This window comes from Rousettus aegyptiacus, unplaced genomic scaffold, assembly GCF_014176215.1.
Source record: "Rousettus aegyptiacus isolate mRouAeg1 unplaced genomic scaffold, mRouAeg1.p scaffold_m13_p_6, whole genome shotgun sequence".
Lineage (NCBI taxonomy): Eukaryota > Metazoa > Chordata > Mammalia > Chiroptera > Pteropodidae > Rousettus > Rousettus aegyptiacus.
Window position 1 is genome coordinate 112,126,305 of NW_023416309.1, and position 15,398 is coordinate 112,141,702.

Genomic DNA, 15,398 nt, shown 5'->3' on the forward strand with positions numbered 1-15,398 from the left:
AAGGACAATGGCCTATTGCCTCTTAATGTGCTGTCTGCGGCTGCAGTCGGAGCACATTAAATGGGGATTTCAAACGCTGGAAACTGCTCATTTTTTTCTTGCTTCTTCCCACCCCAGGCCTGTCTGTGAGTTCCAGAAGCGACCTTGAAGCTTGAGGCGGGGGGGGGGGGGGGGGGGCTGTAGCCGAGGCTCCGATGCCCAGGGAGGCTGGGTGTGGGGAGATGGTGAGGGGCAAGGAGGCCCCCAGAACACACCTAGTGTTGACCTTCCCTTGGGTTCAGGGGGGGCGTCTTTGCGCCGGAAGGGTGGGGGGTCGGCTGCAGGAAAGCTGGACTTGCTGGGTGAGCAAGGCTGGCGGTGGGCTCCCCGCTCTGCCCTCTGGGGAAACCTGCAGGGGACGTAGTCGGCCAGTGGATTTTATTGGTCTTGCACTAAAAATTGAGTCTACGTTTTAAAATTATGGGACTTCACATGAGAAGCCTGGATTTCTGACTCTCTGGAAATAACCAGGCTCACATTCACACAAAGCAGCGGTGGCATGTCCCCTCGGGGACCTTCAGTCCTTCCCCTCTCTAACCGCTCTGGCCCCTTTACACTAGGTTCCCGTCGTGGGTCAAACAGTCTTCCCCGAATTCACATGTACTTGGAACCTCGGGATGTGAACTTACGTGGAAGCAGGGTCTATGCCGATGTAACCAAGTACGACGAAGTCGTTCTAGATTCGGGTGAGCCTAATCCAATGCCACGTGCCCCGTAAGAAAAGCAGAGGGCACAGAGGGGCGCACGCAGGGAGAAGGGCCTGTGCCACAGGCCGAGCAATGCCAAGGACCACCACCCTTCCCTCTGCCCCGCCCCACCCCACCCCCAAAAGCCGGAAGTGAGACCTGGCTGGATGCCCCCTCGAGAGCCTCTGGAAGAAGGAGCCAACTCCGCTGACACCCTGATTTCAGACTTCTGGTCTCCAGACCTGGGGGAGAATCAGTTTCTGCTGTTTGAAGCTCCTCACTCTGTCGCACATCCTTATAACAGCCAGGATCCCACTGTGGTCCCCTTTCCTTCTTAGCCCGGCCCAGCCTCTAGGTGCTTTGGTGTGACGCCCCTGAGTAGTGGCATGTCACCCGCTTCCCCTAAAGCCCTTCCCCAGAATCCTGCCCCCCACCCCGCCTTTGTGGACAGAGGGCCTGCCCTGCCCAGCCAGGGCCTCCTGCTGGTTCTGGGTTTCTCCTGATCCCTCCAGCGGGGCCAGTAGGTCCATCCTGAGAGCAGAGGAGAGAGCCCGGAAGTGCCATATTCAGGGCACCCAGGCTGACCAGTCGGCACCCCTTCCCGATTATAGCCTTGAAAGAGAAAAACAGTGGAAAGAGGAGGGTTTGGGAATCCAGCGTGAGCTGACGCTGTCTGTTCTGAGGTGTGCCCTCCAGCGGGGAGCGAGGACTCCCGCTCCCCCAAGCCCCTTCAGCTTGCTCAGGGTGACTTCGCTTTCTTACCAGAAGGCGGTGGGCACTCGTCCAGAGCAATGGGCTTCGACCTTCCCAGTTATGCTGGCATAACCTGTGGCAGTGGAAAGCGAATGTGTCCAGGCCTCAGGCACCATATCAAGATAAGGACCCTGCTCTGCCACATTCTGCGGGTGGCTCTGCCGAGAGTCCAGGCGGAGAAGCATTAGCCTGCAGGGCAGGGTCTGGGTCTGGGTTCACCAGAAGTAGATTCTGAGACAAGGATGAAAGTGCCAGAAGTTTACGTGGAAGGCGACCCCAGGCCATGGATAGAGGAGGAAGAATGAGGCAGGGAAGGGCAGGGAGCCGGCGTGGGGCGTATGACGAAGCCGGTCACCACCGCGGGCAGCTGGAGCTCCGTCCTGCTGGGGAATGCTGGGAGCCAGTGTGGACTGTGCCCAGTGACGCACCGGAGGGAGAGGGAGATGGGGATCCCTCCATTTCTTGAAGGCTCTTCCAAGTGCATTAGCTTCCTGCCACTCCTGCCCTGCCCCTGCGTGTTCGAGCGTGCCCCCAGAGCCAGAAGAATGAGCCTCAGGCACAGTCACATGTATTCTCTGCCTTCTGCCTTTCGGCATGGAGAAGTGAAGGCCCAGGGAATAGGGCAGGCACCAACAGCACCTGCTCCAGGTAGACAAAAACAAGACACCGCATCATCGCCAGGCCGTGAGGGCTCATAGCTGGTGGGCAGTGGACAATTTACGTGCATTAGCAGGCTGCATTCCACAACGGCCCTGTGAGGCTGACTACCAATAGCCTGATTCACAGCAGAAGAAACTGAGGCACGAGAGGTTGTGGCCAAGGCTGCTTGATGTGGAGATTTACCATTTCCCCCCTAATATCTATAGCACAATGGAGAGCAAGCAAGGCCATTTACACTGAACCTTACAGCAGACAGCAGGCTGACTAAAGAGAAACAGACTCTGAAAAGCAGAGGCCGCTGGGTGGACTGTCCTCCTCCTGCCCCGGCCTGGCCTGAGCCTCCGTCAGATGGCAGCGGGCACTCTTCCTCTGCCCACTTCAAAGCCTGTCCCCAAGACTGCAAGTTGCAGAGGGAGTGAGGCGTACCCCCTCCCGCCTTCTGAATTCTCGCCTCCGGCTGAGGGAAGGCCACCTCCCCAGATGAGTCACACCAGACATGGCCATGCCTTTGGGCTCCCCCGCCTTCTCCCCTTCCCGTTGGCCTAAAATGCCAACCAGGTATACACGCAGCCTCCTCAGGTTACATGAGAGACACACATTGGAAGGGCCATTCCATCCCTTAGCATAGACGTGGCTCGCCTTGATAGCCAGGGATTAAATGATTGCCGAAGTGTGTGACAGATGTAGGCATCCAGGCGCGAGGTATGATTGAGAGACGCGGCAGAGACCCCTGCCCTCCGACATCTCCTTGGGCAGCCTGCCGTGATGCCCCAATTTCCGGCCACCATCCATCACTCTTCTGCACAAAGGCACCATCAGCATGTCCTTGTTCAGTGCAAATTTGTTACCCAGCTAGAGTAACCCATTAATCCGCCAACACCCATTCATCATCAGTTTCCGCGTTAGCGGAGAGCAAGGTGATGAGATGATGGATACAGAACAGGTGAATTTCGATGGAGGAGGAGCAGGAGCAGCGGGGGCAGGAGTCGCTGCTGGTGCGAAAGGCTCTGAAGGGGGCGGGGAGGTGGGCTAGGAGGGTGGCCAAGGCGCTGGTTGGACAGGACGGGACAGGCGGATGAGAATAAAGGTTTTCTCCTGTCCTGAGCCAGGCCGCAGAATCACTGCCTGGGATGGAAAGACCCTCAGGGTCGCCCGTGTCATTTCACACATGGCCCAAGTCCCTGGGCTCTTCCCAGCACCAGGCTCCCATGTCCACACTTGTCCAAGGTCTGGTTTGGCGAGAGCGGTTGCTGCCTGAGGCCTTGCTCAAAGCCAGGCCTGGCTCTGGAAGCTGCCATCGCTGGGCGCTCACAGGTGCGGCTGGTCCATCTCTGCAGCGGCAAAACAAACCCACCTCTGAGAAGTGGAGGGGGCCGGGGAAGGACCGGATGTAAATGTCTTAAAGGGTCGGAAGGAGGCTTGGCGAACTTCTGGTCACTCTCATTTCATTGTGGAGAAACCGAGGCCAGGGCGACCGCGTGACTTGCGCCACTCACTCACTGGTTATTGGAGGATTTGAGGCGAGAATTCAGGCCCGCAGAGCGCGCCCTGGTTTCTGGGCTCAGCGGAAGAACCCGGGTGCCACAGGCTGAGCTGGCTGAGCTTGAACTCAGATCAGCAAGCGAGGGGGAGTCACAGCTGTCCCCGACCAGAGAGGGCCGGAGGATGCGTGAGGGTTGCAAAGCAACATCAGAGTGAAGGGGCCAGTGCAGAAGCCCACGGGGCGACGGGGGCAGCGGCCCGAGGGAGGGCCCTGGCACCCGCCGGAAGCGGGTCCCTTCCCCGCGCTGGCCTCGGTGCTCTGCCGGAGCCCAAGCAGCCCTCGGCCCTCGGAGCTGGTGGCGCCCAGGGCGCTTCCGAAAGCGGACCGCAGGGAAGTTGCACGGCTGGCGGGAGGCGCCGGGACCCCCGCGCTCGCGTGCTCCGCGACGCCCCCGCCCCCCCAGCGCCGAGAGGGCGCGCTGCCGGCCGCGGCCGCCAGGTGGCGCCGGCGCGCCGACGGAGCGCGGTGGCCGCTCCCGGGCCGCCCCAGCAGCCGCTCCGCCGCCGCCTCCGAGGAAACAATGCGGCGCCTCCCCGCGTAGCGCCGCGCGGGCCGAACGCCGCACACCGAGCGCCTGCAGCCGAGCGAGCGCGCAGCAGGGCGGGCGCGGGGCGCCCTCGCCGAGAGCCATGGGCGCTGCGCGGCGCCGGGCCGGGGCGCGGCGCGGCGCGGAGGCGCGGGGCGCCGGGGCGCGGGCCCCAGGCCGCCCGTAGCCCGCACCGAGGGCGCGGGCCCGGGCATGAGGGCGCCCGCGGCGGGGAGCCCGTCCGCGCGCCGCGGCGCCGTCCCGCCCAGCCAGCGAGTCGGAGCAGGCAGACGCACGGCCGGCGGTCCGGGGGCGCGCCGCCCCCCGGCCCCCAACATGTGAAGCGGGGAGGGCGGAGACGCAGAGACGGCCCGGCCGGGCGCCCGCGCCGCCCTCCTCCCCGCCCGCCTAGCCCGCGCCGACCCCGGCGGCCGAAGCGCCGAGCCCCCGCCGCCCCCGCCTCGCCCGCGCCCGGCCTCCGCGCGCAGCGGGTTCGCGGCCCGCACGCGGCGCGAGCAGCGCCCGGGACGGCGCGTCCGGCCTCGCCCGCGGCTCCGCGCCCAGGCAAGTTTGAACAATGATCACAGTCAGCCCGGATGGGAAGATAATGGTCAGAAGATGTCTGGTCACCCTGAGACCCTTTCGGTAAAGTTCTCTCCCGGCTGGCGCGGGAGACCGTTTTCCCCGAGGGGGCGCGGGGCGGGGGGCGCGGGGTCGGTCCCCGCGAGGGTGCATGACCCGCGGCAGACAGGGCGTGTTGTGCTCGCGCCCCCGGGGAGGGCCGGCGAGGCTGGGGAAGGCGAGGGAGCTGGGATTCGGCGGCGCTTGGGGACGGTTGTGTAATTCTGGGACGCGTCCCGAGTTGGTTTAGGTTGGAGGGGACTTGGGGTGCGAAGGTGGGAATGGGGGCAGGAAGCACCCAGGTTGTGGTCCCGGGCTCGGGAAGTCACCAAACCAGGGCGCCCCCTCCCTCCCCCTCAGGGTCCCTTTGGACCTCGCGGACATCCCCCGCCCCCCCCACGCCGTTCCCCCCTCCCCGCGGGCGGCAAAGTTAGCGCGCGGTGTGGGGCAGCACCCCGTCCCGCCGGCCCGTCGACCCTGGCTCGGCTCGCCCACCCCTCCGCCGTGCCACCCCATCCCCCGCCTTCGTCTCGTACTCCCCTTCTCGCGTCGGGGTGCGGGCCATTCTCTAACGGGAGGGCCACCGAGATTGGGGCAAGGACCCCTCTGCGGGGGGACCCGACGCCTGATCGCAGGTGGGGGAAGCGGGGGCAGGGGCGGCTCTGCAGAAGGGCAGCGAGAGCCTGGAGGCAGGATAGAAGCCAAGACCGGTCTCCCGCCTACCCCCACCCCACCAACCCCAGCCTCGGGCGGCCAGGCCAGGCTCTGCTCGTCCCACCCCACAGGCCCTCAGAGCCAGGCGGGCCGGGGCAGCCCCGCCTGCAGCTTGAGTTGGGGAGGGGGCGCTAAGCGAGGGCCAGCTCGCCCAGGGAGTGGGGGACAGAGGGCGCTGAGGGAGCGAGCAGTGGGGACCAGGGCAGGTGCCACACTCCGGACGTGGCCACAGGTGAGGGTCCGAGGGCGTGAAGGAGCCGGCTAGGGCAGGACCTGGGCATGCGGAGGCTCCTGAGGCTTGGGCCGTGGGAGGGGTGGAATGTGAGCCCCCTCCCTCCAGGCCTCTGGCTGGGAGCCCTCCCAGGTCTCCTCCCCCCAGGGAGGCAGTGGCTTACGTGGCTCCTGCCTGCCACACGTCCATCCCGTCAGGTTTGTTGTGTGGGGCGGAGGATACAGCCTCTGGGGACAGCAAGGGTTATGCCAGACCACAGCAGTCTGGAGGACCCTGGTGGGCCGTAGGGCTGGGGGGTGGTCTCCCAAAGTAGGGCCTTGGGTTAGAGATTGGAAGGGTGTCTGGAGCCTCCAACGTAAGGTTCCCGTGGAAAACGGGTGTCTCTGGAAGGGGCCTTGCTCCACCAGGAAATCCTCTAATCTCCAGCCAACCAGTTCCGGTGAGAGGGTCTTCACGCCGGCCCACCCTCCCCATGTCCGACCCGTGGTCCAGGCCGCAGGAAGCCCAGCCGCTGACGCGAGCTTCATTAGCTGGACGGTTGCGGGTGGGCTCCAGCACCACGGACAGTGCCTGCTCCAGAGCGCGTCTTCCCTCTGGGGTCCGGCCGGGTTCTTTTCATGCTTTTATCTGAAGGCATGGGATTGCATAGGTCCCCTTCCTGCCCCCCAAGTCGTGTAACTTCACCTCCGTTTCTCCCTAGGCTTCCCAGAGACCCACTGCTTCCAGTGGAGTCCTCATGTCTCCTTCGGATGGGGGTGGGAGGGGACAGGCCTCTGACTGTATCGCCCCTACTCGTAATCCTCAGGCAAGGGCTAGAAGGGCTCCGGGATTGAGGTCTGGCAGAGAGAGATGCAGACGAGGTGTGCTGGGGGCGTCAGGTTCCTAGCGAAAGTCTTAGATGCCTTCGCATAGCAGGTCTTCGGATCCTGGCAACCCAGGTCCCCAGCTCCAAGTACAACTCCATAGCGGGGGAAGAGGGAGCAGGAAGTGAGGGGTGAGAAATGTGAGGGGCCTGTCCTTGTCCTCAGGCTGGGAGGACAAGCAGCAGATTTCCCCAGGTCCTTCCTCGGCGCGTGACCTCCTCCTTATACACTGCCCCTCTGGCATTGTCCCGAGACCAGCCGATTTCCTCTTGGGGATCCCAGGGCCTGCAGGAGTCCCACCCCTGAGCTCGGTGGAGTTTGGCGAGGGGGCCCTGGGAGGTGAGGGAGCAGTGTCTCCTGTGTCACCCGGCCTCTCCTTCCTGTCATCTCTTGGCGGAAGCTCCCAGCACCCTCTCTGCTGTCGGATTCTGTCCCCTCTCTGATTTAATCTCCGATGGCGTCCTTTAAGGACGGGCTGGGAATTTTGTTGTGCTTTTATTTTCTTCCACAATTATGTGTTTTCTTTAATGGACCAAATTTTAATTAAATACTGCTTTGCCCAGTTCCAAATAACGAAGATTAAAATGCATAAAGCAAGTCTTGCGTAGAGATACAAACGAATGCGGGGTTCGTGTCGGGGGTGGAGGTCAGAGGGCTGGAGGTCTCCGGCATGACTCGTGAGGCTCCTCGTAAACTCAAGATGGAGTGTTTCACCCTAACCTTGGAGTGGGAAGGGTCCCCTTTCAGCTCTGCTAGCTCATCAAGTCCTCTGATGGATTCAAGGTCCCAGAGCAGCTGCCACCTCCGGCCCAACGAGGCTGCTCTGGGGAGCTCAGTTCTCCTGTTAGGGGCCCAGGATCTAATGTGGAAGCAGCAGAACCCTAAGGTTGGACTCGAGGGTGGGTTTCCTGTTGTCTCTGGGGCGCCCCTCGTGCCTGGCACCTGCCAAATCGTCAATAACTATGTGTTGGAGCAATAAACAAGTCGCGTTATGGCTAGCTCTCCTGCCCACCTGGAGAGTGCCCAGCCATGTGACAGACACCCCACGCGCAAGTGTCAGCTCACTCCGACCAGGCCACGGTGCGGGCCGACGACCTCCCATGTGCCTGTCTGGTGAAGATGCGGGTTAGGGGGAGTCTGGGCACAGAAGGTGGCCCCGTGGCCCTGCCCTTCCAGTCGTAGCATCCGGTAGGGACACATGCTGCCCCCCCGGAACGTGATACGGAGGGGTTCCGGCAAGCTCATGACTGAAGGCTGCGGCGAGGCCTATGTACGCAAGAGCTGAGTGGGGCCTGGTGATTGATGGGATCTAGGTGGGTTTCGTCTGGACCAATTGCTTGCCTTCGGCTGGCATCAGGGCCTGCTGTTTCCATCTATGCCAACGGTTCTCAGACTTTCGCGTGTGCCGGGTTTGCCTGGGGAGCCTGTGAATACCGCGCCCGCCCCACCCCCGGCGTGTCTGATTCGGGGAGCCCGAGCTGCGACTCACGAATTTGCATCTCTGGCATTTCCAAGGCGATCTGCTGCTGCACACCTGGAGGACCTCTGTTAAGGAGCCAGGCTCTGGCGGAGGCCGGAAGCTGCCCAGTCCCCGCCCCCCTGCGCGTGTTGCTGAGCCCCGCGGCCTCGCATGTGGCTTAGGTCCGTCCGCTTCCTCGTCCCGGAGCTCTCCTTGTCCCGTGATGATGGGAGACCTCCCGGCCCCGGAACTCGGCCTCCTGACCTTCCATTCTCCCACCCACCCATCCCGTCCTCACTCATTCGTCTGCACGAGCCCCGACTGCATTGGGGTGCATGCCGGAGCCCCGACCGCATCGGGGTGCGTACCAGAGCCCCAACTGCATCGGGGTGCGCGCCACTGACCCGCCCTGTTGCTCTCCGCAGGCTTTTTGTCCTGGGCATCGGCTTCTTTTCCCTCTGCTTCCTGATGACGTCTCTGGGAGGCCAGTTCTCAGCCCGGCGCTCGGGAGACTCCCCCTTCACCATCCGCACCGAAGGTATCTCGATGGGGGAGGGGCGTCAGGGTGGGTGCAGGTGTTTGGGGATGAGGAGAGGGAGGCCTTTGAGCCTAGCACACCGCAGGTGGCTTTCGGTGGCCCTGTCCCAGGCATCCTGGCCACCTCATCGGTGTACATGTGAGTTGAGTGGGGCTGTGGCCTGGGCTGCGTGACCTCGCGAGTTGAGCGGGGCCGTGGCCTGGGCTGCGTGACCTTGCATGCTGCTTTGGCTGTGATCCTGGTTGCGGTCACCAGGGGTCCTTGGTTTTGACTCTCAGGCCAGAGTAGGGCCTTCGAGCCAGCGTCTCCCAGGCATCAGGAAAGGCTGCCTGTGTTGCTTCTTCAGCGGGGTGGGGGAAGAGTGGGTTCTGAGTGTGACACCTCTTCCTTCGAGACACCCATGCTCTGTGCCTGTGGTCCAGGCTGCAGCCACCGTAGGGGCAGAGGGCAGGCCTGGCTGTGGGCTCACGTGCCTTACTTACCTCTGAGCTCTCGGATGCAGTCAAGATCTTCATTGCTCCTGGCCCACTTGAGATTTCGAGGCAGTGAATGGAGGTTCGGACCATGGGCTTTGGGACCAGATGGATCTGGCTCATACCCTGGCTCATCACCTACCAGCTGTGTGCCATCGGCCACGGCCCTTAACTCACCCACAGAGACGGAAAGCAAGGGTTGTCTTCAGGGGTAGGATCGAGTGAGCTCACCTGGCACCAGGCGATGACCTGGGCAGCCTCCTCCTGAGGCGGGTCCTGCTCAGGGAATCATGGAAGCTCGGATTCCGGTCAACAGTGGGGAAGAGGATCGTAGGGTGTTCGGGCAACAGAGGCAAGGTTTCGGGCTGGCTCTTAGGCTTCCCGGCCCCCAGGAAGTCTCTCTGATGTCCAGCCTCTCGAGCCCCCAAGGCTCAGCTGCCTGGCTCCCCTGTTCCGGGTGACGCATAGACCCGCCTAGCGGAATAGTCGTCACCTGGGGGGTGGGGCGCGGTGCTCTAAGGGGCACTTACGTCACCCGTCTGTGTCTCATCATTGGAGCCGTTCCTTTGGTTCCACAAACGCTTCTTTAAACTTGTAAGGCTCCTGGCAGGAATTTCACATTTATTAGTCATTCAGGCCCGAGTGTAAGTTAATTTATCCCGCCTCTCCTCGCGGAGATCCCGCGGTCTCTCTGAGCCTTCGTTCTGCCTCCGATAAACGGGATGATACTTCCCCAGGACTGTCACGAGGGGGAGTCCAGAGAGCAGAGAGGAAGGGTCTCGGGCGGCATTGGGCCGGTAGTCCATGTGCCCCCAACATTTACTGGCCGCGTTGAGCGTGAGGTGGGGGCGCTGCCGAAGAGAAGAGGATGTTTAGGGAAAAGGACCCGGGAGCTGCGGGGTTGCTACGGGGAGACGGCTGAGGATGGAGGCTGGATGACCGGAGGGAAGCTTGGGGAGGTTACTGGAGGTCGCGGAGGTGGAGGTGGAGCTTGCGAGGATGGGGTATAGGGAGGGATGGTCGAGCTACCTGGGCGCCACCCCCGGATTGGGGATGGGTCTGTCTGGGTAGGCTCCCGTGAGGGGCTTGAGGAAGCTAGACGCCCAGAAAGGTCAGAGATCCAGGAGATGGCCATCAGAGGCTGGGGGAGGAGGGCTGCTTGGCCGGCTGCGCGGCTCTGCTTTTCCCCCGAGCGGTCGGGGCCGCGTCCTGGGCCCAGGGGCCCGGGGTCCGACGTGCTGGCGGGAGCCCTGCCGACCGCTGCACTGAGCAGCGTTGCCGGTGGGCGGGGCGGTGCTCCACTCCAGCCCAGGGCTTGCAGAGGCTTCGCGTTCATCTGCTCCGCTGTTGGTGGACGGTCGGTGTTTCCGCTCTGGGGCTGTGGTGGACAGTGCGAACATTCTCGCACATATCCGGGTGACACACGCGGGCATCCCTGTCGGATGTACCCAGGGGTGGAGTTGCCACCTCGCCTATTGGAATAAGTGCCTAGGATATGGAAGTCGCGAGTGAGAAGAGGAGAAAATGGACGAGGAGGGGGTCCTCTGAGGAGGGAACCCCAGAGGCCTGACCCTGATTTGCTTCATATCCCAATTCTCCTTGGCCCCCCCGTTTTCTTTCATGCTCTTGGATTAAGCTGGTTTGCTCAGAGAGATCCGAGTTTACTCTGTGGGTTTAAAATCCTCATCCTGCAAGAGATGCTCCCTCAATCGGCACAACACCCCCCACTTGCCTGGGGCGGCCCAGCCGCAAACCAGGAGGTGCCGGCCTTTCTGCCTGCGCACTGCGCCGCCTGAGGGAAGGGCTGGGTTGGGAGGGGCCTGCGCAGGGACACTGGAGGTCACGTGGTGGTTTAGGGTGGTTGGATAGTGTTTATTCCTGGGATCTGCGTGGCCTGAGGGCAGAGTCAGGAGAAAGAAACCCATATTTAGAAAAAAAAAAAATCTTTGCATTGCTCAACAAAATCATGTGAGCCCAGATGAGGCGACACCCTCTCCCGCCTGTCAGGCCTGAGGGAAGCGGGGTCCCTCGGCGGCGAGAAGGTTTTTCCTGAAAGGAGCGAAGACCCTGGCGCAGCCTCCGTGCACTGCGGCCTCCCCGGGGAGGCTCCGGCTGCCCCCCTGGCCCAGTTTACATCTTATGATAAAGTTCTCTAGTTTGGGGATGAGAATGTGGCAGGCGTCTCATTCCATATTCTGCACACTCATCTCCAGGTTCAGGAGAGAAGGAGGCTGCCGGGAGAGGCATAGCTCGGAGGAGGTCTAACCTAATTCTCGCCCTCGCTGCGGCTGGGGCTGGCTCGGGCTCGGGGCGAGGGTTTCTGCTGCGCGCCCTCCCTGGGGAGCGCCCTCCCTCCCCGCCGCAGCCCCCCCACCCCGCCCTCTGCCTCCCCCGCCCCCCCGCTCTTGTTTTAGGGAGGAAAAGGGGATGCGAAGTGTCTGAGGCCTCCTTCCACGTAGCTGCAGTTTCTCCAGACACGTGTGGCTGCTCCCAGCTGTCTGTCTTGTCTTGAAGGAGCAGAGGTCGGAGGCTGTCCCTCGGGGCAGGTCTGCTGGCCAGAGTTCCTTGGGTCAGCCGCATGTGTCTGCACTAAGTTTCCCCTGTAGCCCGGCCCTGCCAGACCTCCCGGCTCCCCCTGGCCAGGACTAGAACCTGGGGAATGCTGGGGAAATATTCCCGTGCTCCATGGCTGTCTCTGGCCCTGGATGTCGGGGCTAAAGGGTTCTGGGGCGCATCCTCTCCGAGGCTGGAGATGGACGGGTGGGCCAGGGCCTGTCCTCGTCTCTTCCACTGCCCAGGGCCCGAGTTCCCACGGCCTCAGCTGGTTTCTGAGGTGGCCGGGTGCAGAGGGACAAATGCGCTCACAGCCCCAGCTGCTCAGACACCAAGTCACAGCCCCCAGCTCGAGGAAGGGACAGAGAGCCCGTGTGGGGAGGGGACGGGGCCTCCGTGGGTCATAGTACAACCGGCTCTGCAGATGTGGGGAGCCATTCGCACCTCCCGTGTCCGAGCCTTCCTGCTTTGTGGAAATGCGGAGGGGACGTGGGTGAGTTCTGAGACGTGTCGCCGGGCCCCACATTAAATACGGTTCAATTTCGCCGAAAGCAGAGAGGCGATTCAGGGCCAGCCGCGCCAGGAGCTGGCTCTGCGGACAGTTCTGAGGCTGGCGGCGGCATCCCGGAGCGCGTCATGTTGGGAAGGCAGCTGCACGGGCTGCGCAAAGCCCGCCTCCCTCCCAGGGACCCCCCTGCCCCGCCCCCGCCTTGCCCGGGTGCCCCGGGAGCAACTCAGAAGCAGGGTGGGGGTGGGGGGGGTGGGGAGGCGGCTGTCTCCTGGGGTCTCAGGAGCTCCCGGGGTCCTGCGCCATCTGCGGACAATGGGAGACCCCGGCCCAGCTGCAGGGAAGGTGCCTTGTGGTCTTGGCCTGGCCCGCTGGAGGCCGAGACCCACCCGAGAGGGGAGATCTGTCTCCTCAGGGACAACCGCAGCCCTCTGGGGTCACTCTCTCTGTTGACATGTTTGAGGACTGTCCTGTGGACAGTCTGGAACCCCGAAACACCTTGCAGGAGCCTCCAGGGCGTGCGCCTCCCTGGACACGTGTCCCTCTGATCTGCTTCCGGTCTCATTCCCCCGGGCGTCTCCCCTCCTGCCTCCTCCGTGCCCCGCACTGGCCAGCTGGGAAGGGCACCTTGTCCCCCCTCGGCCCCCTACGCGGCACAGAGGGAGGGTGGCGGGCCGGGGCTCAGGGCAGCACTCAGCGCGGCAAGCACCCGGCGGTCGCCCCCCGCACCCTCGCCTCTCGGAGCTGCTCCCCCCGCCCCGTGTTGGTTGCTGCCCCATCTGGCCGCCCCGCCTCCTGTCCCTGCGCCTAGCCGTCTCCTTGTCCCCCAGGCTGAGCAAGGACCCCATGCCGAGTGGCGGGGGGTGCTGGGGGCGGGGGCGCAGCCTCGGCATGCACCCCCACAGCTCAGCGGGGAGGGACGGGGTGCTGCCGTCTGTCACCCCTCGGTCGCTAATCTGGAGAAGACGTCAAGAATCCAGCTTTCTCCTCGTGCTCCTGCTCTGGCCCACCTGGGAGTTTAGCAAGACAGAGGAGAGCTGCCTCCCTTGGGGACCCCCCCAGCTCGTCCCTTCCCCATCACCCTGACCTCTAGAGGCAGGTGGGGGGAGGTGCTGGCCTGTATAGAACCTCAGGGCTCAGTAAGGCTGCCTGCTCGCTTTGCAGGAGGGGAAACTGAGGCACGGAACAGGAACGTGACGTGCCCACCCGTGCGGGTGATGGGCGTTTTCTCCAGCACCGAACGCCACCTTGCTAGTCTCAGGCAGCTCGGCGTGTGTGTGCGTGCGTGTGTTTGTGTGTGTGCGCGTGTTTGTGTGTGTGTGTGTGCGTGCGTGCGTGTGTTTGTGTGTGCGTGCGTGCGTGTGTTTGTGTGTGTGCGTGTGTGTGTGTGCACGTGTGTGTGTGCATGTGTGTGTATCCCTTTCTCCCTTCTCATTCAGGCTCGTTCTTTTCTTTGGAGCCAGAGACCCTGGCTCTTTGAGGGACTTGTGGCTCCTCCCTGCCCTGGATGCCCCGCGAGCACTGCCAGGCGCTCTGGGTTCCCGCCCTGCAGAGGGGAGGGGGATGGGGTCCCGCTCCTGACCCCCCCTCTTCCTGGGACGGGGGGCGTGGGACTGCGGTCTGAGCCACCCCAGCTGGGAGACCCGGTGGCTTCAGGTGGCCTCCAGGCTGACCGTGGCCACTGTGCACCCACAGTGATGGGCGGGCCGGAGTCCCGCGGCGTCCTGCGCAAGATGAGTGACCTGCTGGAGCTGATGGTGAGGCGAATGGACGCGCTGGCCAGGCTGGAGAACAGCAGCGAGCTTCACCGGGCTGCAGGCGACAGGCCCTCTGCCCTGGACAGGTGAGGGGGGCGCTGGGGGGGAGGGGCGCGCGGAGTGGCGGGGGGGGGGCGGTGCTGGGGGCGGGGGCGCCGCCTCGACATGGGGGCTCAGCGGGGAGGGCGGGGTGCTGTCCGTCTGTCGTCCCTCGGTCGCTAATCTGGAGACGACGTCGAGAATCCAGACAGCGATGCAGCCCGAGCTCCCTTCTCCCTCCCACGCCCTCGCGTCGGGGCCCGTCTCCCTCTGTTCATTTTTAATAAAACACCGCAGATCAAAGCCGAAGCGCCCCTAAGCCGCTTCCCCCGGAGACAAGTGCTTTCCCGAAGTCGGTGTGAGTCCTTCTAGACCCTTCTAAGCACGTCTACACGTGTGTTTTATACGTGTGCACGCTGCAAGTACACGGTGTGAGGTTTTCACAGTGTCCCGCAGGACCTACTCAGCATCTGCTTTTGTCACTCAGCATGACGATGTCGAGCTCTGTCCCCATGCAGAGGGGCATGTGTGGGTGTCCAGGTGGACTGTGATGGCCACAGTGATCGTCTGCTCTCCACCGGCGGCCCTGAGCCACCTTTGCCCAAAAAAGAACGTTCTGGTTTATTCATTCTAAATGTCCCCCTACTGAGGCCAGAATGTGCAAAGGTCCCTAAGAGCGGGCGCTACGGTCCCACGTGCCTCGGCAGCGTCCCCAGGGACCCAGGTGGTGTGTGATCGGTGTGGAAGCGGTCTCCAGACGCTAAGGATGAAGCCAGGGCGTGCCGACTGGGAGTCCTGGTCCCTGGCCTCAGGTGTTGGGGAGAGGGCTCGGACCTTGCCGTCCCGGGGAGACGAGCTGCACCCGACGTCTTCAACACTGGGGTTCTTCATGAGGCGGATTTGCTCGGTGTGTTCCAGCTGCCGAAAAGTTAGTTAGAAACCCACACTCTGACACAGTTTGGGGAAAGCTGTGCCTCAGCCAGCGTGACTTGCTAAAAGCGTTCACTGCTAAAAAAATGTGCTTGAAATCCACACTTTGAGACAATTTGCAGAAAAGCTATATCTCAGCCAATGCATTTGATGTAGAAGCCGAAGCTCCAGGCATTTCCCCCCCCCAAAAAAGAGGCGGGTCCCTCCAGGTTGGCAGGTGGCAGGTTTAAGACACAAGGGAACTTGTGCACCAGGCTGGTCTTGGGCGCCTCGAGACCAGGCGACCTCAGCCGCCTGCCGGAATCCGACAGTCTGTGTAGAGGCCTTGACCGGGGTCAGTCGTGTGCACTGTCCAGGCGGCCTCGGCGGCGCCCTGCTCTCTCAAGGCCGCGTCCTCATGCCGTGCGGACAGTGGGCAGGGCGGACGTTCCGAGGGCGGGGAGGGGCGAGGACCCCCCGATGGCCTGGGCCCGGCTCTCAGGTCAACCTGTGCTCATGTCCTCA

General features: G+C 63.1%; 1 protein-coding gene across 2 annotated transcripts in view; it reads left to right on the forward strand.

The window, feature by feature from the left end:
* The first annotated feature begins 4,175 nt into the window (after positions 1–4,175).
* Positions 4,176–15,398, forward strand: part of MGAT5B (alpha-1,6-mannosylglycoprotein 6-beta-N-acetylglucosaminyltransferase B) — a 59,046-nt gene continuing 47,823 nt past the window's right edge. For both annotated transcript variants that reach the window (XM_016143189.2, XM_016143190.2), the window contains exons 1-3: positions 4,176–4,852; positions 8,522–8,634; positions 13,864–14,011. In XM_016143189.2, coding sequence (XP_015998675.2) covers positions 4,785–4,852; positions 8,522–8,634; positions 13,864–14,011 — 329 coding nt within the window. In that variant the 5' untranslated portion in view covers positions 4,176–4,784. The remainder of the gene's footprint in view (positions 4,853–8,521; positions 8,635–13,863; positions 14,012–15,398) is intronic.